The sequence below is a fragment of the Anomaloglossus baeobatrachus genome, chromosome 2, assembly GCF_048569485.1.
Source record: "Anomaloglossus baeobatrachus isolate aAnoBae1 chromosome 2, aAnoBae1.hap1, whole genome shotgun sequence".
Classification (NCBI taxonomy): Eukaryota; Metazoa; Chordata; class Amphibia; order Anura; family Aromobatidae; genus Anomaloglossus; species Anomaloglossus baeobatrachus.
Window position 1 is genome coordinate 309,193,693 of NC_134354.1, and position 27,450 is coordinate 309,221,142.

Genomic DNA, 27,450 nt, shown 5'->3' on the forward strand with positions numbered 1-27,450 from the left:
AGCATCCAGAACGCAGAAATATTTAACATGCTGCTTTTAGGAACGCACGGATGTGAGTAAAAATGTTAGCACCCAAATCGCTGCGTTCATAAAAGCATCGTGCGCACGTGTCATGCACAATCTTCATAGCTTACAAGAAAAGCCACAGCCACTCCATAGTTTACCAGGAAATTATGTGACAATACAGTAAAACCATAGTGATCACAGTACCTGGATGGGGACTAGGACAAGTCGTTTATACTTAAATACAAACAAGAGAAAATACGACCAGAGTCCAAGTTACAAAGGTGAAAAACTTTATTGGTGGATAGGTGCAGGGCGGCACTAACAAGTGTGGACATAGGCAATGATCTTCAGCAGACTGCTGACAAACCATAAATAGTTATTACTAATAGGAGGTAACGATTACATGTAAACCATTATACCTATGTATACAGTATGGTAATCAACAGTCCACCAGGGAGACTGCATGAAATACATTTGAATAAAGACTGGTCACAAACCAAAACAACCTCATCAATGGACCATGGCAAACCCATAGAGTATAATAACTATTTATGGTTTGTCAGCAGTCTGCTGAAGATCATTGCCTATGTCCACACTTGTTAGTGCCGCCCTGCACCTATCCACCAATAAAGTTTTTCACCTTTGTACCTTGGACTCTGGTCGTATTTTCTCTTGTTTGTACAATCTTCATAGCTTGTGCAGGGGACGCAGGACACATGCATTTACGCTGCAGTGCTAAAGGCAGCCTAAATGCATGATAATAAGCGACGTGCACATAAGCTCTAACACTAATGAATCACATGACATCAGGGAGGGAAACTGTCAAATTGCGCACGATTTGGCCATTTTCACATAGGGGTGTACTCACTTCTGTTGCCAGCGGTTTTGACATTAATGGCTGTGTTGTTATTAGAGTGCACACCACATTTACACTGTTATACAAGCTGTACTCTGACTTCTTTTTATCAGTGTCATCGTCAGGGTTGTCCTATGAAAAGATAGATTTACAAAAATGTGAGGTGTGTATTCACTTTTGTGTTTACTGTATGTAAATGAGCTGTGAAGTTCTATGGGCTGGACACAACTCTCTTAGAAAATCTGCCTTCAGGGCTTATTTTTCAAGAAAGAACGTGTTGCCAATGTGAACCAAGCAATGACTGACACTTAGCTTTCATAATCACACAGCTGTGCAATGATATCCGAACTAACACGTACAGAAGTGAACTTTCCCATGACATATACAGTGCTGGCCAAAAGTATTGGCACCCCTGCAATTCTGTCAGATAATACTCATATTCTTCTTGAAAATGATTGCAATCACAAATTCTTTGGTATTATTATCTTCATTTATTTTGCTTGCAATGAAAAAACACAAAAGAGAATGAAACAAAAATCAAATCATTGATCATTTCACACAAAACTCCAAAAATGGGCCAGACAAAAGTATTGGCACCCTTAGCCTAATACTTGGTTGCACAACCTTTAGCCAAAATAACTGCGAACAACCGCTTCCGGTAACCATCAATGAGTTTCTTACAATGCTCTGCAGGAATTTTAGACCATTCTTCTTTGGCAAACTGCTCCAGGTCCCTGAGATTTTAAGGGTGCCTTCTCCAAACTGCCATTTTGAGATCTCTCCACAGGTGCTCTGTGGGATTCAGGTCTGGACTCATTGCTGGCCACTTTAGTAGTCTCCAGTGCTTTCTATCAAACCATTTTCTAGTGCTTTTTGAAGTGTTTTGGGTCATTGTCCTGTTGGAAGTCCCATGACCTCTGAGGAAGACCCAGCTTTCTCACACTGAGCCCTACATTATGCTGCAAAATTTGTTGGTTGTCTTCATACTTCATAATACCATGCGCACGGTCAAGCAGTCCAGTGCCAGAGGCAGCAAAGCAACCCCAAAACATCAGGGAACCTCCGCCATGTTTGACTGTAGGGACAGTGTTCTTTTCTTTGAATGCCCCTTTTTTTTTTTTCTTTTTTTTTTTTTTTTTCCTGTAAACTCTGTTAATGGCTTTTCCCAAAAAGCTCTACTTTTGTCTCATCTGACCAGAGAACATTCTTCCAAAATGCTTTAGGCTTTCTCAGGTAAGTTTTGGCAAACTCCAGCCTGGCTTTTTTATGTCTTTGGGTAAGAAGTGGAGTCTTCCTGGGTATCCTACCATACAGTCCCTTTTCATTCAGACGCCGAAGGATAGTACGGGTTGACACTGTTGTACCCTCGGACTGTAGGGCAGCCTGAACTTGTTTGGATGTTGGTCGAGGTTCTTTATCCACCATCCGCACAATCTTGCGTTGAAATCTCTTTTCAATTTTTCTTTTCCTTCCACATCTAGGGAGGTTAGCCACAGTGCCATGGGCTTTAAACTTCTAGATGACTGCGCACCGTAGACACAGGAACTTTCAGGTCTTTGGAGATGGACTTGTAGTCTTGAGATTGCTCATGCTTCCTCACAATTTGGAGTGTCACGTCCTCAGACAGTTCTTTGGTCTTCTTTTCTCCATGCTCAATGTGGTACACACAAGGACACAGGACAGAGGTTGAGTCAACTTTAATCCATTGCAACTGGCTGCAAGTGTGATTTAGTTATTGCCAACACCTGTTAGGTGCCACAGGTAAGTTACAAGTGCTGTTAATTACACAAATTAGAGAAGCATCACATGATTTTTAAAACACTGCCAATACTTTTGTCCACCCCCTTTTTTATGTTTGGTGTGGAATTATATCCAATTTGGCTTTGACAAATTTTTTACTTTTTTTTTTTCATTGAAAATAAATTAAATGAAGATAATACCAAAGAATTTGTGATAATACTCAGTTTCTTCTTGAAAATGATTGCAATCTGACAGAATTGCAGGGGTGCCAATACTTTTGGCCAGCACTATATTTGCACTGCAGTTGTCCTCTCAAGTGCTTCAGCTTCCATCTTCCTGGCAGCCAGTTTATGGGGGAGGGGCATTTCAGAAGAGCTGACAGCACTGTAAGGCTCTGTTCACACTAGAAAAATGATTTTTCTTAAGAAATTTCTTAAGAAATTTCTTGGAGTGAAGATTAGCGCACCTGCGTTAAAGTAACGCACCAATAACGCAGGTGCGTTTTTGGTGCAGTTATTTTCAGGTTGGTCCCTGCGATTTTTAATGCTTTTACAGCAATAAAACACATTGAAAAAGAAAAAAAAAATGAAGAAGGGGAGATAAATAGATAATATAGATAGATGAGAGAGATAGATATTTAGGGGAATAGATAGATAATAGAGGGATAGATATTCCAGCTTTATTTATGATGTTTGTGTTCCCCCCACACACTGCAGTTCTCACGGCCGGTAATGTGTTCCCATCACCGACTGTGAGAAATGACCTGGAATTAAATGCAGCATCGCTCAGGGAGCTGCATTGTGCACTCGCTCACAGACGCCGCTGGACATCGCTGTGGATTACGCCGGAGCTGTGTTCGGGGGGTTTAATAAAGTGGAGCTTTTTGTCTTTTATTCCAAATAAAGGATTTTTTGGTGTGTGAGAGTGTTTCTTTACTTTAACTTACAGATTAGTGAAGGCATGTCATAGACACTGCCATTACTAATATTGGACTTAGCGGCAGCTATTGGTTGCCGTTAACTCCATATTACCCTGATTGCCACCGCATCACGGCAACAGGAAGAGCCGGTAACACCCCGGGCTGTCGCATAATGGATGCGACAGTCCCGGGCAGCTGCGGGCTGATATTCTGGGCTGCGGGAGGGCGGGGGCATTAACTCTGGCCCTCGCCCTCCCCAGCCTGAGAATACCAGGCCGCCGCTGTGTGCTTACCTGGCTGGACGGTAAAAATACGTCGGAGCACACGTTGTTGTTTTTTTTTTCTCTTCTCCTTCCTCTCCTAGTGACAACTTCCTTGCAAAACGCAGGGCAAGGATGTACACTATGTCACGAAAAACGCGAAATAACGTGAGAATAACGCAGGAATAACGCACATAACTTGCTACCTGCGTTATTCCATGCGCTATTTCATGATTAAATTACAGTCAATGGAGTGAATAACGCAGTTAGCTGCAGAAAAGAAGTGACATACTTATTCTTTTTCTTAAGAAAATACTGAAAGAATTTTCTTAAGAAAAAAAACGCAGTGTGTGCACAGCTAATTTTTTTTGCCGTAGGTTTTGCTGGGGAATGTCTGCAGAAAGGTTATAGGAATTTCTCAAGAAATTTCTGCGGCAAAAACGCTGGTAAAAAACGCAGTGTGTGAACATAGGCTAAATGTGTTTGCAATCAGACAAGGTTCAACATTGTTGTAGTATGTTGCCATCTAACTGAAGATCTGCGTGTGATAATGGGAAAGAAATGTGAACGTTTACATGTCTCACACTATCTCCCCTTTTATTTAAAATAAACCCTAGAGGTAAATTCTCACGTAAATCTTTGTGCGGTCCACAGATCTTAACAGCTTATTTGCATAAAATAAAAATGAGGAATGAATAAGACATCGGGATCAGAGATATCAAGGTATAATTTTATTCAACTTTGTCACCTGCATGCCCATATGAGCGGTTAATCCTACTGGAAGCTTCCTTTAAGTACTATACTTATTCTTCATCTCAGTTTTAACTTGCTTTTATTAAAAGGAGTATGACAATACAAAAACACTACTCAAACTAGTCACAGCACTTTCTTGCTTCCCATCTGCATCTGCCAGAAAAACATTCATTCAGATATGCTTTTGAGGTGTTCGGTATATCGTTGGTGTGGCGAGGTAGTTCTCAATTACTTAATTTGTATCTATGCCACTTCTTCCTCTACCTTGATTGACATGTCAGGCTATAGAAAAGCAAGGAAAGGGCGGAGATGGCTCGAAAACAAATAGATTTGAAAGTGCACTCTGCTGCTTGGCCATGCCAAGGGTTCTGGAGCACCTTTATGAGCGTATTTTCATAAAGAACTATTTCTGGCAAACACAGCAATGGATTCTGCCCATACAGATGTTTTTGATATGTTTTGTTCTCTACAAGAGATTGCTCTTGGTTTGAACGGTCATTTTGTGCTGACAGACTGCAGTTACGGTGTGATTTATTGAACATTTATTTCACAGTAATGGCTTGAAAGTGTTGTCACCCTTTAAATTGTTCCAGAAAATGAGTCATTTCTCCCAGAATATTAAAAATGTTTTGTTATACATGTGTTTATTTTCTTTGTGTGTATTGGCACAACACAGAAAAAAACTGCGTTAAAAAACTGGAAAGTGGACATAATTTCGCAAAAAATTAAAAAAATGGGTCAGACAAAATTATTGACACCCTCAATATTTGGTTGCACACTCTGGAATAAATAACTGCAATCAATCGCTTCTTATAACCACCAGCAAGCTATTACACCTCTCAACTGAAAATTTTGCACCACTCTTCTTTTGCAAACTGCTTCAGGTCTTATATTTGAAGGGTGCCTTCTCCCAACAGAAATTTTAACATCTCTCCACTGGTGTTCAGTGGGGTTTAGATTCGGACCCATTGCTGGCACTTCAGTACTCTCCAGCACTTTGTTTTTATCCATTTCTGGGTTAGGACTAAGAGGTTATCCTTGAAACGCGTTAATCTGGACTATCCTGACCTGTTTTTATAAGTGTATCTCTGTATGTGAACCTACTTTTTTATGATGTTGGAATAAAAGATGAGTTTTTTTTATATGTGCTGGACCTACTACATTTTTCTCATTTGGATTTCTGGGTGCTTCTTGAAGTATATTTGGGGTCACTGTCCTGGTGGAAAACCAAACCCAGCTTTCTGACACTGGGCACTACATTGCACCCCAAAGTCCTTTGGTAATCTTCAGATTTCATTATGCCTTGCACACAATCAAGGCCCCCAGTGCCAGAGGCAGCAAAACAAACCCAAACCATCTTTGAGCTCTACCATAGTTGACTTTAAATATTGTGTTATTTTCTTTGTGGGTCTCATTCTTTTTTCAGTAAACAATAATAATAATGCGCTTTACCAAAAAGCTGTATCTTGGTCATATCTGTCAACAAGACACTTTCCCAGAAGGATTTTGGCTAAGGCGCCGCTCACATCAGTGGTATTTTGCCGCAATGCCGGATCCGGTACAAATGCGTTTCAGCTCAATTCACCCCTAATGGAGTCGCGGCGGGATGCGGTTGCGTGCAACACAACGCAACTACATGTGACCACATGTTGCCGCGATTCCATAGGAAATGAATGGAGCTGAAACGCATTTGTACCGGATCCGGCCCTGCGGCAAAATTCTGCTGATGTGAGCGCGTCCTTACTCACGTACATTTTGACAAACTGCAGTCTAGCTTTTTTATGTCTGTGTCAGCAGTGGGGTCCTCCTGGGTCTCCAGGCATAGCGCTTCATTTCATTCTAATTTAGGTGGATAATTTGCACGGACACTGATGCACTCTGAGCCTGCAGGACAGATTGAATTGCTTTGCAACTTGATTGGTTCTGCTTATCCACTATCCTGTGTTGCAACTTTTCATTAATTTTTCTCTGCCATCCACGTTCGGCAAGATTAGCTAAAGAGGCGATGGTTGTAAACGCCCTGATTATGTTGCGCACTGTGAACAAAGGAACATCAAGATCTCTGGCGATGGACATGTAACCTTAAGTTTGTTGATATTTTTCAACAATTTTGTTTCTCAAGTCAACAGGCAGTTCCCTTTTCCTCTTTCTGTTCTTAATGCTTAGTGTGGCGCACGCACGCGCACACACACTGTAAAGATTGAGTCAACTTCTCTCCTTTTTATCTGGCTCCAGGTTTGATTTGCATATTACCCATACCTATTATTTTGTCCAGCCCATTTGTTTCGGGGACCTTATGTGAAATTGTGAATTTTTTTTGTCCTTTTTCTGTGTGGTGTTCCAACACACACACACACACACACACACACACACACACACACACACACACACTAAACGTCTATGAAGAAAACGTGTAATTGCAATAAATTTCTGGGACAAATACGTCTTAATTTTCTGGAACAATTTCAAGGGTGCCAACACTTTCAGCCATGACTGTAATTGCTTGTTTTATTAGCTGAGATGTTGAATAGCATCTGTTTTTTTTGGCATTTATATTATCTTCGTCCTTTCCTTATTTTCTTTTTTTTTTAAATTTTAGAATGGCCCAGAAGTGAAAAAGTATGGCCCTTTCCATCCCTATGTGAATGCCAAGGTGTGTACACCGCTTTCCTAAAGCACTGTGTGTGTTATTTTTATCTATTTTATATCTTTTACCTATAGCTTCAGGATGTTGAGTCTTAGAAAAATACCTAATATCAAGAGTTAAAAATGTACACAAAAAAGTATAACTTTCTGGTATTGCAAATCTTAAAAATTATATACTGGGCTCTGTACCTGTAATACAGATGCTACTGGTCTTTGGTTAGGTTTTATATGCAAAATAATTTTTAGTGTGACTCCAAACAGGGCATTTTAGGTTTTAGACTTTTTATTCACGTTCTAGGTTTTATCCATATTCTACATTTTGTTTGAATGCCTCTATAGTTATTTTTTGCCATCAGTGCATTCAATTTTAATAAGCTTCTTTAATGGTCACTTTCATTTCTATAAACTGTTCACTTATCGGATGGCCAAACAAAATATCCGGTAGTTGTCTCCCTTTTCCATAACTTGCTCTCCAGTGCAGAGACTGTGGCATGGTTCCAGCAAGTGAGGTACATCTGTTGCTTTGCTCCTGTGTTCAGCCAATAAGGGCTTATAATGGGGAGATATGTTTTCAGTACAGGGCAGGAAAGTCATTGCCCACTGTCAAAAGCATTGCATGCTAGTAAGTCTGCTTTCACACTATGTTTTTTTAACATGTGTCATGAACATTTTTTTGCTGTAAAAGTCGATCTTGTTTTTACAAAGAAAAACGCATGCAAACGCATGTGTTATTTTGCAGGATCCTGTCACTTGAAGTTTATGGGCGGGCATTGGAGTCATGTGATCGGGAGTGAGGGGAACTGAACGTGATAGACTGGCAGCCGGCATCTGACAGCTGCGGACGTTGGTAATCAAGGTAAACATCGGGTAACTAAGCGAAGTGCTTTACTTGGATACCCGATATTTACCTTGGTTACGAGCGTCCACCGCTCTCAGGAGAGAGAGGGGGAGAGGGAGATTCATCACGCCAGGCTGGTTTCTGGGCATGCTCAGTAGAGCAAGCAGGATCCTGTCTATCAGCATGCCAGCGTTCATATACGTTTGTGTGCAGTATAGTCAGGATCCAGTGAAAAACAGTATTTGGACGCAGCTCAAAAAAGCTCCAAGGAGCGTTTTTGAAAAAAGTTAAAAAACTGCAAGTTGCTGGATCCTCACTATAACGCATGCAAACGCATGTGAACGCATGTTGACGCGAGTCCATTGCAAATGCATTGAAATGAAAAAGCATTTGCACTGGATCCGTTTTTGCGTTAAAAAAACGTTCAGGACGCATGTTAAAAAAACGTAGTGTGAAAGCAGTTTAACGGAGGTAAAAATTGTTCCGCCAGTACCTCTAGTAATGGCAGATAACTGATGAATAGAGACCATCCACTGAAAATTACTGGACAAAAGTTGCATTGCGTGAGAATCGGGACAGTTCCTATACTTATTAGATCAGTCTTTGCATCAAAGCTATTTTATTGTTTTTTATGTGGGGTATGAGGGCAGAAAACAATACTTTTTAGTCTTATTTTTCAGTGAAAAGATCAGTACCCCTTCACCCTCAAAACTATTTTTATCTACATGACCAGCGTCACTTTGAGAAATAACTCTGGGATGCTGTGATTCTGAGTATTTTTTTACACGTTTTATTTCATATTAGTGGACGTATTGGTATGCCCAAGGTCGTGTCTGTCTGTCTGACATGTGCAGCTAACAGGCACGTGTGGGTAGGAGTTGCATGCACGCCTGTTAACTAGTTAAATTCTGTTGTCGTCAGTCTTTAACAGCTTTATGTAACGTGCATCGGTGGGAGCGCACCATTCCCGACACCATCCTCATCCTCGTGATGTGATCACAAGGTGCTAATGGGTTGTCATGACAGCCAGGGGTCAGTTGATGACCCCTGTGTCTGTTATGACGTCGCTCCTGTGAACGATGGCTTAGCCTCGGCATTCACAGGAGATCATGATTTCTGCTGTACAGAGCAGTGCTGAAGCATTGCTCTGGACAGCACAAGCGATCAGAAGGCTGCAACTTGAAGTGACTAGTACAAACAATTAAGTGTAAGAAAAAAGTTTAAAAATATAAATTAAAAAAAAGCACAAAAATACCCACAATTTCAAATCCTTTGCCCCATTGAAAATAAAAAAAACTAAAAAAAACTACATATTTGCCATTATTGTGTTCAAAAATACCCGTTCTATCAAAATACAAAATAAATTCATTTGATTGGTAAAAGGCGTAAGTAGAATAAAAATCAAAATGCTACAATTACGTGTTTTGGGTTAATGCAACATTGCAATAAACGCAATAACAGATGATCAATACGTCGCATCTACCCAAAAATTGAATAAACACCGTATTTTTCGTTTTATAAGACGCTCTGGATTATAAGACACACCCCAAATTTAGAGAAAAAAAAAGGTTAAAAAAAATATGGGGTGCGTTTTATAATCCGGTGGTGTCTTACCAGGGGGCAGCAGCTGTGGAGGAGCCGGGGTCACCGGAGTCAGCGTTTTTGCTTGCGTACGGCGGCGGTGCAGAGGGGGACCAGATGTTAACTGGGGGCTGTTGCACTGTCCTGGGGCAGCCGGCACTGCTCTGTACCTAGACAGCGGGCGCTGCTCTGTTCTGCTGCTCGCTGTGGGTGGTGAGTCATGGGACATTCTGAATATGTCAGCGGTGTAGGCTCCAAAGAAATGGCGGTAGGAGTCTGCGCATGCGCAGATGAGAACTTGAGCTGAGAGCTCCATCTGCACACTCGCCGAGCGCCAATATTTGAAGCCCTCACTGCAGACATCTTCAGAATGGCTTGTACCTTACTGCCTGTCGCTCAGACCTCACTGCCCGCTGCACGACAGACCTCACTGCCGGCCGCACGACAGACCTCACTGCCGGCCGCACGACAGACCTCACTGCCGGCCGCACGACAGACCTCACTGCCGGCCGCACGACAGACCTCACTGCCGGCCGCACGACAGACCTCACTGCCGGCCGCACGACAGACCTCACTGCCGGCCGCACGACAGACCTCACTGACGGCCGCACGACAGACCTCACTGCCGGCCGCACGACAGACCTCACTGCCGGCCGCACCACAGACCTCACTGCCGGCCGCACGACAGACCTCACTGCCGGCCGCACGACAGACCTCACTGCCGGCCGCACGACAGACCTCACTGCCGGCCGCACGACAGACCTCACTGCCGGCCGCACGACAGACCTCACTGCCGGCCGCACGACAGACCTCACTGCCGGCCGCACGACAGACCTCACTGACGGCCGCACGACAGACCTCACTGCCGGCCGCACGACAGACCTCACTGACGGCCGCACGACAGACCTCACTGCCGGCCGCACGACAGACCTCACTGCCGGCCGCACCACAGACCTCACTGCCGGCCGCACCACAGACCTCACTGCCGGCCGCACCACAGACCTCACTGCCTGCCGCACAACAGTGCACAGCATTGCCCCGGCCTCCTGTGAGCCCTCTCCACCACCCCCCGGTAAGCTATATTCGGATTTTAAGACGCATCCCTCGTTTTCCTCCCAAAAACTATGCTTTTATTTAGTTACAGCAGGGTATGTTTTCACAATTTTTTCCTTGGTTTCTCTTTGTCTCATGGCCAGTGTGAACATGGTCTCACAAGTTCCATGTATACCATCTCATACTCCGGCTCACTTTTTTGTTTTTATGTAGCCGCCCGAGATTGTTGCATCCTTTTGATGCGACAAGCTTGGCGCTTTACCCAGTTCTCCCCAATTGCCCTGTTGTGGCAATTGGGCTAATGAGGGGTTAATAGCGCATCACTGTTATCAAGCCCAAAATTAGTGATGAGAAGAGGTCTATGAGACCCCCATTACTAATCCTAGAACTGAAAAGAATTAAACACAAACACAGATAAAAATCTTTTATTTGGAATAAAATACTAAAAACACCCTCTTTACCCACTTTATTAACCCCCTAAACACCCCTGCAGGTCAGACGTAATCCACATGAGGTCTCACGGCGATTCAGCTCTTCCTGCTGTGAGTGCCGAAAGACAATGACATCACTCAGGTTATTTGCGGTCACAGGTGGGAACCTCCAGTGTCATCGCGGCTCAGTCTCGATCTGCACTCACAGCGGGCAGTCATGCTCTGACTGCGCGCTGTGACTAAGATGTAGCAGAGCTGAATTGTCATGGGAACTCGTGTGGATTACATCGGACCTTCAGGGGTGTTTTGGGGGTCAATAAAGTGGTGAAAGTGTTTTTAGTATTTTGTTCCAAATTAAGGATTTTTTCTGTTTGTGTTTATTTACTTTCACTTACAGATTAGTGATGGGGTGTCTCAATCTAGAGCTTAGTAGGAGGCTTTAGTAGGAGCTGTGGGCTATTATTAAACCCTGCTATTACCCCAATTGCCACCGCACCAGGGCAACGGGAAGAGCCTGGTAAAACGCCAGGCTTGTCGCATCTAATAGATGCTCCCCAGTCTGAGAATACCAGCCCCCTACTGTCTTGCTTTATCTTGGCTGGGTATTCAAGTTGGGAGGGGGGGCCACACTTCGTTTTTTGTCTGTTTTTTTTTAAATTATTTAAATATTTTTAAATAGCCGCATGCGGTTCCTCTTGTTTTGATACAGCCAAGATTTACACTCAGCCATGGGATTAATCTGTGCTGGGTATCATAATACAGAGGGACCCTACACCAATTGTTTCTTTTTATTTTTCGGTACTGTCCCACATACAGCGCCTTTGGTTGCAGTCAGACGTACCTCCAGCCTGTGTGACAGCGTCTGACTTAAACTAGTCACAGACGCCAGGATGGCCGGTGGGCGGGGAAAGCAGCGCATATGCGATGAGCGATAATGAGTGGCCCAGGAAGTGAATGGGAAACCTAGAAGCAGTTTGCCACCATGACGGAGCCTTGGTAAGTATGAAGCACTCGTTTCATTCGTATTTTCTTTATTTTTTCTTTATATTTCTTTTTTAAATTTCTTGAGTGCCGGATGGGGATCAAACACCCGGAATCATGGGTACCTTTGAAACTATGCGGATCCGAACTTTTACAGTCTGTGTCGGCTACCCAGGACGCAAAATATAAGCTCTCAAATAGCCCCAGATCCCGAAAAATGAGAACGCTAGGGGTCTAGGAAAATGGTGACAGGGGACTTTTTTTTTTTACCACTTACGGTAGATAAAATAAAAATAAAAAAAAAAACAAAAAAGAACAAAACTTTATGTTTGGTATCTACAAACTTGTACTGACCTGGGGCATCATACCAGCAGGTCAGTTTTACCTTACAGCAAACATGGTAAATACGCCCCACACCCAGAAAAATATTGTGAAATTGTATTTATTTATTTATTTTATTTTTATTTTTTTATTTATTTTTTTTTTGCAATTTCACTGCACTTAGAATTTTTTTTCTGTTTTGCAGTGCAGTTATGTTTACAATTGTACGCTGATACCTCATTTTAGTGGAAAACTACTGCTTGGTTGCGTGGCAGGCCTCGGAAGGGAAGGAGTACCATTTGACTTTTAGGTCTCATGCGCACGTTGCATTTTTTTTTTGCGTTTCTGCAGCGTTTTGAGCAGCAGCGTCACATTGTCAAAATGCATGCATTCTGGTTCCCCTGCAAAGTCTGAGAATCATGCAAAATCGGTGCGCACGATGCTTTTTGAAACGCAGCGTTTTGATTGTCAAAAATTTGACAAAATCTCTGCGTTTAGAAAAGCAGCATGTCAATTCTTTTGTCCGTTTTGGCAGCGTTCTACACCCATTGAAATCAAATAGTTGTAGAAAAACACTGTCAAAATGTTAAGCAGTGCGTTTGCACTGCGTTTTTGTTGCGATCCGCATGTTATTTTGACATAACAAAGGCAGGTCTTTCGGTCTCTCACTCTCTCTCGGTCAGTCTCTCTCTTTGTCTCAATCTCTCTCTGTCCATGTCGGTTTCTTCCTCCCACCCCCTCTCATACTCGCCGATCCACGCTCACCGGCGTGGCGCTGTGCGGCGTTCACACTGTGGCGGCTTCTCTTTTGAAAATGCCGGCCGCTCATTAATCCATCACGTATTACCTGCTTCCCCTGCCCACCGGTGCCTATGATTGGTTGCAGTCACGCATGCCCCCACGCTGAGTGACCGCTATCTCACTGCATCCAATCACATTTGCTGGTGGGCGTGTCTATATCGAGCAATAAAAAAAAAATAATTAAAAATAAGACGGCGTGCTGTCCCCCCCCCCAATTTGGATACCAGCCAGGGTAAAGCCACACGGCTGAAGGCTGGTATTCTCAGGATGGGTAGATCCACGTTATAGGGAGCCCCCCCAACCTAACAATATCAGCCAGCACCCACCTGGCATTGCCGCATCCATTAGATGCGACAGTCTCGGTAGTCTACCCGGCTCATCCTGAATTGCCCTGGTGCGGTGGCAAGCGGGGTAATGAGTTAATGGCAGCAGCCCATAGCTGCCACTAAGTCCTAGGTTAATCATGGCAGGCGTCTCCCCTGGATACCTTCCATGATTAACCTGTAAGTTAAAGAAAATAAACACACACAACCAAAAAATCCTTTATTTGTAATGAAAGACAAAAAACACCCTCTTTCACCACTTTTTTAACACCTCAAAAACACCTCCAGATCCGACGTAATCCATGCAAGGTCCCACGACGCTTTCAGCTCTACTACATCGGAAGCTGACAGGAGTGGCAGTAGAACACCGCCGCTCCTGTGAACTCCATGCAGCAACTGAAGAGTCACGCGATCAGCTGTGCTGTCACTGAGGTTATTCGAGGCCACCTTTCTCAGGTGGAGGACTGCAGCTGTGGCCGCGAGTAATTTGAGTGAAAGCACAGCTGATCGCGTGGCTCACTGCAGTCACTCAGAGGATTTGTGATCACAGGTGAGTCCTTCACGTGTGACCGTAAATCAAGCCGCGGCACACGCACAGAGCCGCGTGATCACAATAAAGTTGGGTGAAGTTCATCCGAGTTCATTCTGATCGTTCAGCTCTGTCTCGCAGCCAGCCATGCTCTTTTTGACAGTGCGGTCCCACTCTGCTCTGCTGCAAGTCTATGGGGATGCTGCAGAGCCGAGTAGGACCGCACTGTCAAGAATGTGCGTTCTGGAAGCATCCAGAATGCATGAATTCAGCAGTCATTCTGCAGTAACAATGCATCTCAGAACGCAGCTTTTCGGCTGCGTTCTGAGACGCACATGCAGTGACTATACGCTGCGGAATAGAATGCAACATCCGCACATAGCCTAATTGCGCAAAATTGGCTAGAATAGATAGCGGGCTCAGCTGCGTCACAGAATTATATAACATTGAGCCGTAAAAAAAAATAAATAAAATTTTTGCTCCCAAAAATGTTGCCTTTTTCACCCATTTTGCTTTTCCAGAGCCTTTGTGCTACCAGTAATGGGAAAATCCCCTAAATTTCCATTGACAGATGATAGACCTTAGAGGGGCTTTTTTTGTGGATTGAGTTGAAGGTTTTATTGGGAACATTTTACATAAAATTTTGGATCACATTTGTCAAGTATTCTGTGCTGAGTACTTGCGTCGATGGTTTTCATCTAAATCTGCAAATGACGTGATTCAGATTACACTCCCAACAAATCCATTTACTTTAATGAGGCAGCAGTTACACTGGACTCCGTCTGGCCTCTAAGTGGTGTCCTTCTTTGAAGAAGTGCACAAAACTGTGTTCGACCGAGCTTTTATAAATGCTTAAAAAAATGCACACTGCTGAATCGTAGGCCAGACAGATTAAATGTGCGTTTGGTTTATTCAGTCTTAATCGGTCACGCCTTAAAAGAAACAAGGGTGAAATCCGGCACAAGAATACAAACTGAAAATAACAAGTCCATATAAAGCTGCGCAGCCCACCCTCTCAAAATAATGGCCAGCTTGTAGGCAAGAGCAACACCACTGGAGGTCTGTACAACTCCACCCAGAGACACTTGAATGAGACTAAAGGGTACTTTACACGCTGCGATAACTGTACTGATATCGCTAGCGAGCGTACCCACCCTCGTCGGTTGTGCGTCACGGGCAAATCGCTGCCCATGGCGCACAACATCGCTAACACCCGTCACATGGACTTGCCTTCCCTGCAACGTTGCTCTGGCCGACGATCCGCCTCCTTTCTAAGGGGGCGGTTCGTGCAGCGTCACAGCGACGACACACAGCAGCTGTCCAATAGCAGAGGTGGGCCGGAGAGGAGCGGCCGGAATATGACGCCCACCTCCTTCCTTCCTCATTGCCGGTGGATGCAGGTAAGGAGATGTTCGTCGTTCCTGCGGTGTCACACAGCGATGTGTACTGCCGCAAGAACGACGATCAACATCGTACCTGCAGCAGCAACGATAATTGGAAAGGGAGCGACGTGTCAACGAGCAACGATTTTGCACGTTTTTACGCTCGTTGATCGTCGCTCCTTGGTGTCACACGCTGCGATGTCGCTAACGGCGCCGGATGTGCGTCACTAACGACGTTACCCTGACGATATATCGTTAGCGATGTCGCAGCGTTTAAAGCACCCTTAATAATTCCAACTTTATTTCTTGTACTATGCCCTAGGGTGGGGATATGTGAGCAGTCATTCCCACCCATCTTTCTGACTGCTTGGAAACTTAGCCCTGACACGTCCTGTTAACTCTCTGAATTTACCATGCTGAAATTTGCTTCCGTGCTTACATCACCAATGTTATCAAAATTTATGATACATATCTCCCGTCAAGGATTTTTCCGTGGACCTTCTCACAATATGTGTATATATGTTAACCTGATGGGATACAGTTCTGTGAATAGATACCACTTTGCAAACCTTTTTAGATGAATACACCCATCATTTTTATATAAATATATAAACAGTGCCTTGAAAAAGTTTTAAACCCCATGAACATTTACAAAATATGTCAAAATACACCCAAAAACTGTTTATGTATTTTATGGGGATCTTGTGCCATAGCAATATGGTCTCCTTCCAGTCTGTGCGCTATAGCAATTTTGATAAGGGGGAATGCAATCCATACAGGCCTTGACCTCTTAAACGTCTGCAGGTCAGATCATGAGTCAATTGTTAGGCATGCATGCAATATTAAACTACAGGGTGGGCCATTTATATGAATACACCTAAATAAAATGGGAATGGTTTGTGATATCAACTTACTGTTTGTTGGTCATTAGTATATGGGAGGAGGAAACATTTCAAGATGGGTGGTGACCATGGTGGCCATTTTGAAGTCGGCCATTTTGGATCCAACTTTATTCCAATGGAAAGAGGGTCATGTTTTCTTATATTTTTATTAAAATAAGGTCAACAGAATAACATCAAATCCACACAATCAAGATATTATGTGTAGCATACCATTATTTGAATACATGTGGAGATGTATTGTATGAATAAAACTTTTTTTTTTTATCTGGGGGAGGGGGGTATAGATAAAGAAAAGGGAGAGGAAGGTAAAGTAATTACTTCATTAGGGATGAAAAAGGGGAGGAGGGTGGAGGCAAGGAAAAACAAGGTGAAGAGGGAGTGGGTAAAAGGAAAAAGGAACCTGTGGTAGTGCACCATCACATTATGGGTGTCAGGTCCGAGCATTCCTACATGATCAGTGTCCTGGAAAGTGGATTGTCATTGTGGGCCAGTTGAATGGCCACCATGGTCTCCCGATCTGACTCCCTTAGACTTTTATCTCTTTTGGGGTCATCTGAAGGCAATTGTCTATGCTGTTAAGATACAAGATGTGCAGCATCTGAAACAGACACTGGAAGCCTGTGCTAGCATTTCTTCTGTGGTGTTGCTCTCAGTGTGTCAAGAGTGGGAGAAGAGGGTTGCGTTGACAATCCAACACAATTGGCAGCACTTTGAACACATTTTATAAGTGGTCATAAAATTGTAAATAACTACTGAATGAATAAAGTTACATTAAAACCAAGCACACCATTGTTTTTCTTGTGAAATTCTCAATTTGTGTTAAATGACCCTCTTCCCATTGGAAAAAATAAAAATGGATCCAAAATGGCTGACTTCAAAATGGCCGCCATGGTCATCACCCAGTTTCAACAGTTTCCCCCCTCCCATATACTAATGAGCCACAAAAAGGAAGTTTATTCACCAACCATTCCCATTTTATTTAGGTGTATCCACATAAATGGCCCACCATGTACATAGACCATAGATGAAGAGGGGTCTAAGTAGGAAAGATGACTGGTTTATTTTAATGAAGCATGGGATATTATAAGAAACCATTTGGATAGAATCCAAGAATTGGTCAAGCAGCAAAAAAGCTTATTCTGAGATAATGTGTAAATGTATTTCATCATTTTATATTAAGCGAAGTTTAAGCTTAATAAGTTTAAGCTTCAGCATGAACCATGAAAGTCTTATCAGAAAGATCCACGTCTGAGTACAGTTCAAACGCCATTATGAGTTCTGCTATTTTTGATATATTCATATAACACTGAATACTGTCCATAACAGTCCCCCCTTTATAGATAGCCAAAAATCTTTCCCCCCACTTCTGTCGAGTCTATCGATCTGTCCTAATGCTGATGGTTTCTTCGCTGCCAACCAGATAACCCATCCCTCGAAACAATGGAGGATGGGCACTTCCTGAACTATATGAAACGAAGCTGTGCAATCACCTATACACCGCGTGCAGAATTTTTAGGCAAGTTATTTTTAGAGGTTTTTTTTATTTATTGATCAACAACTATGTTCTCAATCAAACCAAAAGACTCCTAAATATCAAAGCTTAATATTTTTGGAAGTTGGAGTCGAGTTTTTTTTAGATTTGGCTATCTTAGGAGGATATCTGTTAGTGCAGCTAACTATTACTCTGCAGAATTATTAGGCAACTTAATAAAAACCAAATATATTCCCATCTCACTTGTTTATTTTCACCCGGTAAACCAATATAACTGCACAAAATTTAGAAATAAACATTTCTGACATGCAAAAACAAAACCCAAAAAAATTAGTGACCAATATAGCCACCTTTCTTCATGATGACACTCAATAGCCTACCATCCATAGATTCAGTTGCTTGATCTGTTTATGATCAACATTGCGTGCAGCAGCCACCACAGACTCCCAGAAACTGTTCCGAGAGGTGTACTGTTTTCCCTCCCTGTAGATCTTACATTTTATGAGGGACCACAGGTTCTCTATAGGGTTCAGATCAGGTGAACAAGGGGGCCATGTCATTATTTTTTCATCTTTTAGACCTTTACTGGCCAGCCACGCTGTGGAGTAGTTGGATGCATGTGATGGAGCATGGTCCTGCATGAAAATCATGTTTTTCTTGAACGATACTGACTTCTTTCTGTACTATTGCTTGAAGAAGGTGTCTTCCAGAAACTGGCAGTAGGTTTGGGAGTTGAGCTTCACTCCATTCTCAAACCGTAAAGGTCCCACAAGTTCATCTTTAATAATACCAGCCCATACCAGTACCCCACCTCCACCTTGCTGGCGTCTGAGTCGGAGTGGAATTCTCTGCCCTTTACTGATCCAGCCTCGGGCCTATCCATCTGGCCCATCAAGAGTCACTCTCATTTCATTAGTCCATAAAACCTTTGAAAAATCTGTCTTAAGATATTTCTTGGCCCAGTCTTGACGTTTTATCTTATGTTTCTTGTTCACAGGTGGTCGTTTTTTAGCCTTCCTTACCTTGGCCATGTTTCTGAGTATGGCACACCTTTTGCTTTTTGAAACTCCAGTAACGTTGCAGCTCTGAAATATGGACAAACTGGTGGCAAATGGCATCTTTGCAGCTTCACGCTTGATTTCCTCAATTCATGGGCAGTTATTTTGCGCCTTTTTTGCCCAACACGCTTCTTGCGACCCTGTTGGCTATTTGCCATGAAATGCTTGCTTGTTCGGTGATCACGCTTCAAAAGTTTGGCAATTTCAAGACTGCTGCATCCCTCTGCAAGACATCTTACAATTTTGGACTTTTCAGAGCCTGTCAAATTTCTTTTCTGACCCATTTTGCCAAAGGAAATTAAGTTGCCCAATAATTAAGCACACCTTATATAGGGTGTTGATGTCATTACACCACACCCCTCCGCATTACAGAGATGCGCATCACCTGATTTACTTAATTGGTAGTTGGCTCTCAAGCCTATACAGCTTGGAGTAGGACAACATGTATAAAAATTATCATGTGATCAAAATACTTATTTGCCTAATAATTCTGCACACAGTGTATAGTAAACAATTGGATAGAAAACGGAAGTGGTGCTAGAGACTGCACAGGCATCCACAATAGAAAATACAGATATCTAATAAATGTGTAGTATACACAAGATCACCTGTTGGAACAAAATAGTGTGCAAAATATTTATTAGTCAAAAATGTGCAAGAGAACAATAAAAACATTTTAAAAAGCCAATTGTACCACAAAACAATGGACAAACCCCTTGTACATTCCAACTCCTTACAATAAAGTAGCATTCCACCATACACAATAGTTTACAGGCCCGATATAAGTAAACCACATAAGAACAATATTAGTTACCAGAGAAAACAAATAATCATACCACAACATCATGATAGTATATTTGGCTAGGATGGAATAAGAGGAGGAAAGAAAGGTGGTGCAGCTACACGCATTATACCACCATTGTGGCTTCCTCAGGGATGGCTTGTGGATGAACCCCCTCACCCAACAGACTATGCATAAGGATGTCAGATCCTGCCCCTCTCCCCTTGGCTTTCCTCGTGTCTACATTCCACGCTGGCATACGCTATTCGGGGGGAAGGAAAGTGGTAGTAGTCCTCTCATCAGTTCATATTCTTCAGGATTAGTTGCACTCAGAGCCTCATAGTCCTTAGGCGGTGGTGGTGGGACATCATCAAAGGTGGCATGCATGGTCATCGTCTGCAAGCTTGGATACCATCTTCTTGACACATGGAGCTATGCAGCAAATAGTTAAAGCCAATGTAACAAAAAATGTAAACAAGTATTATTCCTAACTTGCCAAGTACCCTATTTTGAAAGGCCATAACTAAATTGAGAAAAAACCAAAGAGATTGGCATCTTTTTATGAGGGTTGTCTAGAGTAAAGGAATAATATGCATTTAAACGTCTGTTCTAGGATCTATGGGGAACGGTACAGTACCCAGGTGAGGTCTAGCTGCCGCTCAAACGATACATGATGACCTATTGTTACTGCTTGCAGTATACCTAAGCCATTTTAACCATCTTCTTAGTTATAGCACCTTGAACAGCAAGACAAACAAGACCAACAAGGTCAGGTATCAGGGAAAAGGTATGTAGCAGGTTGAAGAGGGGAGACAGCCATCTGGCCCCAGGTCCAGCATCTTTTTGCAGTGGGATGCGTGGATCCTTGTGGGTCTCCCTTCAACCTTTTACAGCCATGCTGGTCATCAGTAGGACTTGGAAGGCCACATCATATCTTGTTCCGGGGCTTGTCTGGTGAATCTCCTAATAAGCATCTTGTTGGATCTGGAGTGAAGGAGAAAACTCAAGAATGTATGTTAAATGTTTAATTAAACAACAAATTTATTTAGAGTATGGGGGGGGGCAATTCCAAACAGAATCTCATAGGGCCTCAACTTGGTGGTCCCTGCTGGGGTGTGGCTGACACTGAACAAGGGGGAGACCCTCATTCTCTTGTTTCCATGTTTACTACACTGCCTTAACCTTTCAACCTTCCACTAGTCTGTGGATGGTATGGGGTGTATAAGGCCATTTCGGTACCCAAGGCCTACCATATCTCTTTGGTTGTTAGTGAAAACAGGTCCCTGGTAACTTTCTATTGTCTCCAGGAGCCCACAGCTGCACATTATCTCAGTATCAGCTGTTTCTTCTTCTGTACAGCTCCATCCTGGATACACTTGTCCTTTTCTTCTTTTGAGACTTGCTTTTGGAGGGTCAGGACCTTGTTTTCCCAAGACTTTCCATCTTTTTCTTTCTTCACATCGGGGTCACTTAAGGAGCACAAATTGACTGTTTCTGTGGTAAGTGGTTACATTGCTGCTTCTTTGGCTGTTCTGTCAGCGAGGGCATTTCCCATTGCTTCCCATGAGGTTCCTCCAAAGTGGGCCTCAACCCTGATCATCACGACTCTGTCTGGCAATAGCAAAGATTCCATCAGTTCTTCTATGGACTCATAGTGGTGTACAGGAGTTCCATTGGCGGTGATCAATTCTCTTGTCTTCCATACAAAGTAGATGTTGGCTGCCATCTTGCAGGCTTCAATGAGAGCACATACTTCTGCTTATTGTGCAGACAGGGATGCGCATAGCATCTGTTCTATCAGCACAGCATCTTCTGTTACTACAACCATATTCGTGTGGAACCGTCCTTGATCTGCATATCTTGACCCATCCATGAAGAGCGTTAAGTGAGGGTCTTCCAAGGGTGTATCCATCACTGTATCAAATCCAGAGATTTCCTGCCCCATGAGAGCAAGGCAATTATGTAGAGCTATGCCAGAGTCGACTACCTCTTCCAACAAGTCAGATGTGGGACACTCCATCCCCCCTCCTCCTTGGGAGAGGGAGAAGTGTAGCAGGGTTAAAGACTGCACTCCGGGAGATGGTGGATACTAAAATTGGGTAGGATTCTGAGGCAAAGACATCTTCTCTACTGCTGACTTCCTATCCTTAGTGAGGTGTTTTTGTCTGATGGGATACAGTGTCCTTCGAACACAAATCTTTCCAGACAGGACTGTAGCTTCTCCTTTTGAGGCTTGCACCCGTTATGTGCTAAGAACTGTGGCAATACAATCAAGTTGTGTTGGGCTTCTTCTAAAGAGTCTGCGTAAGGGCTCTCAGAGACCCGAGACAAAGGATTGCACCCAGATTTGTATAGAAGGGCATTGGATGTAAATCTGGGTCAGGAAGACTATTCACTAGGACCGCAGCCTCCTGGGCCTTCCATGTAACATATCTGGAGGGACCTTGTTTCGGACTGCCAGGGGAAGAGAGTGGGCTGACATTAAATAAGGATAGTACCGTTGGGTTATCTTTGATGGTTGTGGGTTTGGGATCTAGGCTATTTTGGGGGTTGGGTGTGGATGTAAAACTTTTTCTTCATGTCCCTCCTCTGCAGCTTCTGCTGCACCAGCAATAAACAGATCAGTGGCTTTGGGTCCTAATATGGCTGAAAAAGAGGAACTAGGTGTTGGCCAGGCTAAAATGGCATCCCAAAGGCCAGGGAGGGCGGGACGTAGGGCTTGTCATTTGCATTCGGGACAGGAAATAATGGTGTGTGCTTACGTGGATGTGGGGCCCCTCACACAGCACACGTTTCATGCCAGTCAGCATTTTGTGTCACCAACTACACAAGTCCAACCCTTTGGGGACAGCTTATACAGTGCCTTGCAAAAGTATTCGGGCCCCCTTGATTTTGTCAACATTTTCTCCCATTTCAGGCTTCACACATAAAGATTAAAAAATTTTAATTTTATGATGAAGAATCAACAAGTGGGACACAATTGTGAAGTTGAACAAAATTTATTGCTTATTTTAAACTTTTTTAAATAATAAATTGAAAATTGGGGCGTGCAATATTATTAGTCTCCTTTGAGTTAATACTTTGTAGCGCCACCTTTTGCAGCGATTACAGCTGCATATTGCTTGGGGTATGTCTCTATCACTTTTGCACATTGAGAGACTGAAATTTTTGCCCATTCTTCCATTGCAAACAGCTCGAGCTGAGTGATGTTGGATGGAGAGCGTTTTGTGAACAGCAGTTTTTAGCTCTTTCCACAGATTCTCGATTGGATTGAGGTCTGGACTTTGACTTAGCCATTCTAACACCTGGATACGTTTGTGAACCATTCCATTGTAGATTTTGCTTTGTTTGGGATCATTGTCTTGTTGAAAGACAAATCTCCGTCCCAGTCTCAGGTCTTTTGCAGACTCCAACAGGTTTTCTTAAAAAATGATCCTGTATTTGGCTCCATCCATCTTCCCATCAATTTTAACCATCTTTCCTCTCCCTGCTGAAGAAAAGCAGGCCCAAACCATGATGCTGCCACCTCCATGTTTGACAGTGGGGATGGTGTGTTCAGGGTGATGAGCTGTGTTGCTTTTACGCCAAACATGTAGTTTGGCATTGTGCCCAAAAAGTTCGATTTTGGTTTCATCTGACCAAAGCACCTTATTCCACATGTGTGGTGTGTCTCCCAGGTGGCTTATGGCAAACTTTAAACAACACTTTTTATGGATATCTTTGACAAATGTCTTTCCTCTTGCCACTCTCTCATAAAGGCCAGATTTGTGCAGTGTACGATTGATTGTTGTCCTATGGACAGACTATCCCACCTCAGCTGTAGATCTCTGCAGTTCATCCAGAGTGATCATGGGCCTCTTGGCTGCATCTCTGATCAGTCTTTTCCTTGTTTGCGATGAAAGTTTTGAGGGATGGTTGGATCTTGGTAGATTTGCAGTGGTTTTGAAAATCTTTTTATAACCAAATACGGCTTTAAACTTTTCCACAACAGTATCACGGACCTGCCTGTTGTGTTCCTTTGGTCATGATGCTCTATGTGCTTTAAACAGAACCCGGAGACTATCACAGAGCAGGTGCATTTATACAGAGACTTGATTACACACAGGTGGATTATATTTATCATTATCAGTCATTTAGGACAACATTGGATCATTCAGAGATCCTCAATGAACCTCTAGAGCAGGGGTCTCAAACTCAGCTGGGTGTATGGGCCGCACACAGAAAAAAAATAATTTGAGGGGCCACATTCTTTTCAGGACAAAGTGACATTGGTAGTGGTACGGCAGTGGTACTAATATAATATATATATAAATATGTGGTAATGTGCCCCATATGCAGGTCCCCTTCCTATAGTAATGTGCTTCATGCAGGTCCCTTTCTTGTATTAATGTGCCCCATGCATGTCTTCTTGTAGTAATCTCACACACACACACACACACACACACACACACCCTGTGCAGCCTCAGCTGACACACACACACACACACACACACACCCTGTGCAGCCTCAGCTGACACACACACACACACACACACACACACACACACACACCCCCTGTGCAGCCTCAGCTGACACACACACACACACACACCCTGTGCAGCCTCAGCTGACACACACACACACACACACACACACACCCTGTGCAGCCTCAGCTGACACACACACACACACCCTGTGCACACACACACACACCCTGTGCAGCCTCAGCTGACACACACACACACACACACAAACCCTGTGCAGCCTCAGCTGACACACACACAAACCCTGTGCAGCCTCAGCTGACACACACACACACACCCTGTGCAGCCTCAGCTAACAGACACACACACACACACACACACACACACACCCTGTGCAGCCTCAGCTAACACACACACACTCCCTGTGCAGCCTCAGCTGACACACACACACACACACACACACACACACACACACACACACAAGCAAACCCTGTGCAGCCTCAGCTGACACACACACACACACACACACACACACACCCTGTGCAGCCTCAGCTGACACACACACACACACAAACCCTGTGCAGCCTCAGCTGACACACACACACACACACACCCTGTGCAGCCTCAGCTGACACACACACACTCCCTGTGCAGCCTCAGCTGACTGACACACACACACACACACACACACACACACCCTGTGCAGCCTCAGCTGACACACACACCCTGTGCAGCCTCAGCTAACAGACACACACACACACACACACACACCCTGTGCAGCCTCAGCTGACACACACACACACACACACATACACACACACACACACACACACACACCCTGTGCAGCCTCAGCTAACACACATTCCCTGTGCAGCCTCATCCAGCAGCAGAAACACACACACACCCTGTGCAGCCTCAGCTAACACACACACACTCCCTGTGCAGCCTCAGCCAGCAGCAGAAACACACACACACACACACACACACACACACACACACACACACACTCCCTGTGCAGCCTCAGCCAGCAGCAGAAACACACACACACTCCCTGTGCAGCCTCAGCCAGCAGCAGAAACACACACTCCCTGTGCAGCCTCAGCCAGCAGCAGAAACACACACACTCCCTGTGCAGCCTCAGCCAGCAGCAGAAACACACACACACTCCCTGTGCAGCCTCAGCCAGCAGCAGAAACACACACACACTCCCTGTGCAGCCTCAGCCAGCAGCAGAAACACACACACACTCCCTGTGCAGCCTCAGCCAGCAGCAGAAACACACACACACTCCCTGTGCAGCCTCAGCCAGCAGCAGAAACACACACACACTACCTGTGCAGCCTCAGCCAGCAGCAGAAACACACACACTCCCTGTGCAGCCTCAGCTAACACACACACACACTCCCTGTGCAGCCTCAGCCAGCAGCAGAAACACACACACACTCCCTGTGCAGCCTCAGCTAACACACACACACTCCCTGTGCAGCCTCAGCCAGCAGCAGAAACACACACACACTCCCTGTGCAGCCTCAGCCAGCAGCAGAAACACACACACCCCCTGTGCAGCCTCAGCCAGCAGCAGAAACACACACACACTCCCTGTGCAGCCTCATCCAGCAGCAGAAACACACACACACTCCCTGTGCAGCCTCAGCCAGCAGCAGAAACACACACACTCCCTGTGCAGCCTCAGCCAGCAGCAGAAACACACACACACACTCCCTGTGCAGCCTCAGCCAGCAGCAGAAACACACACACACACTCCCTGTGCAGCCTCAGCCAGCAGCAGAAACACACACACCCCCTGTGCAGCCTCAGCCAGCAGCAGAAACACACACACACTCCCTGTGCAGCCTCAGCCAGCAGCAGAAACACACACACACACTCCCTGTGCAGCCTCAGCCAGCAGCAGAAACAAACACACACACAAACATTCTGCTCACCTATCCTCCGTCGGCTCAGCAGCACGCAGACATGTGGACCCGATAATGATCACAGCTCCTGCCTGTCACTGCTGAACCTTCTGCCGGCGTGCAGAGCAGTTCCCACTGCACAACAGCAACTGGCCAATCACAGGTAAGCATCTGAGGTCATATGGAGCAGGTGCTTGCCTCTGATTGGCAGGCGGCTGTTATTGTGTTCTGCAGCGAGAACTTTACTGTGCCCGGCAAAGGCAAAACTGGAAACTGAAATAGATAGCTGGCAGCTGCGGCCCCTGCACCGGTCGCCATCTTTGCCGTGTCCACGGGCCAGCGGGCCGCAAGAAGCCACCTGAAGGGCCGCATGCGGCCCGCGGGCCGCGTGTTTGAGTCCCCTGCTCTAGAGTGAGTTTGCTGCACTGAAAGTAAAGGGGTCGAATTAGATTGCACGCCCCACTTTTCAGTTTTTTATTTTTTAAAAAAGTTTAAAATAAGCAATAAATTTCTTTCAACTTCACAATTGTGTCCCACTTGTTGTTGATTCTTCACCATAACATTAAAATTGTTATCTTTATGTTTGAAGCCTGAAATGTGGGAAAAGGTTGAAAAATTCAAGGGGGCCGAATACTTTCATAAGGCATTGTAGGGGGGAGGGCATTGCCTTTAAATGGGCCTGGGAGAAGCAATTTTCACAGATGGGGCAATGTACACGTATTTACTAGATTCAGAATTACATTTCGTCTCTTTCAATTTTTTTTCTCTTCCAACCTTCTTTAACAATCTATACCAGTGATGGCGAACCTATGGCACGCGTGCCACCAGGGGCACGCTGAGCCCATTCTGCTGGCACGCGTGCTGTCGCCTGACCCTGCAGCTTTGATCTGCTAGTGCAGTCACGCCGGCAGATCAAATCTGTGTTGGAGCGGAGGAGACATTTCTCCTCCGCTCTGACACTCCTCCTCCCCCAGGCTGCAGGTGTGTTGCCTAAGAGACGGAGGAGTGTCAGCGAGCGGCGCCGTCTGCTGGCCGCGTGGGAACTGAGGACCCAGCAGCGCGCAGCGGGGGAGCGTGTGCAGGTAAGTTGTGTGTTGCTTTTTTTTAAATATATAACTCGTGTGCGGCTGTGCCAAGGTGGGGATGGGGGGGCAGCGCCAGCATGGGGTGGGGGAACGCACATGCCAGCGTGGGGTGGGGGTGAACGCACCTGGCAGCGTGGGGTGGCGGGGGGGGGGGGGACGCACCTGGCAGTGTGGGGTGGCGGTGGGGGAATGCACTTGGCAGCGTGGGGTGGCGGTGGGGGAACGCACTTGGCAGCGTGGGGTGGCGGTGGGGGAACGCACGTGCCAGCATGGGGTGGGTGAGGGGGAACGCACATGCCAGCATGGGGTGGGGGAGGGGGAACTCACATGCCAGCA

General features: G+C 44.7%; 1 protein-coding gene across 7 annotated transcripts in view; it reads left to right on the forward strand.

Annotated features, from left to right (window-relative positions):
* ANKS1A (ankyrin repeat and sterile alpha motif domain containing 1A) overlaps nt 1–27,450 on the forward strand; it is a 568,529-nt gene that overhangs the window by 193,654 nt on the left and 347,425 nt on the right. For 5 of the 7 annotated variants that reach the window (XM_075335878.1, XM_075335880.1, XM_075335884.1 and 2 more), the window contains exon 4: nt 7,134–7,187. The exons of the other annotated variants lie outside the window; for them this stretch is intronic. In XM_075335878.1, coding sequence (XP_075191993.1) covers nt 7,134–7,187 — 54 coding nt within the window. The remainder of the gene's footprint in view (nt 1–7,133; nt 7,188–27,450) is intronic. 7 annotated transcript variants of the gene reach the window in all.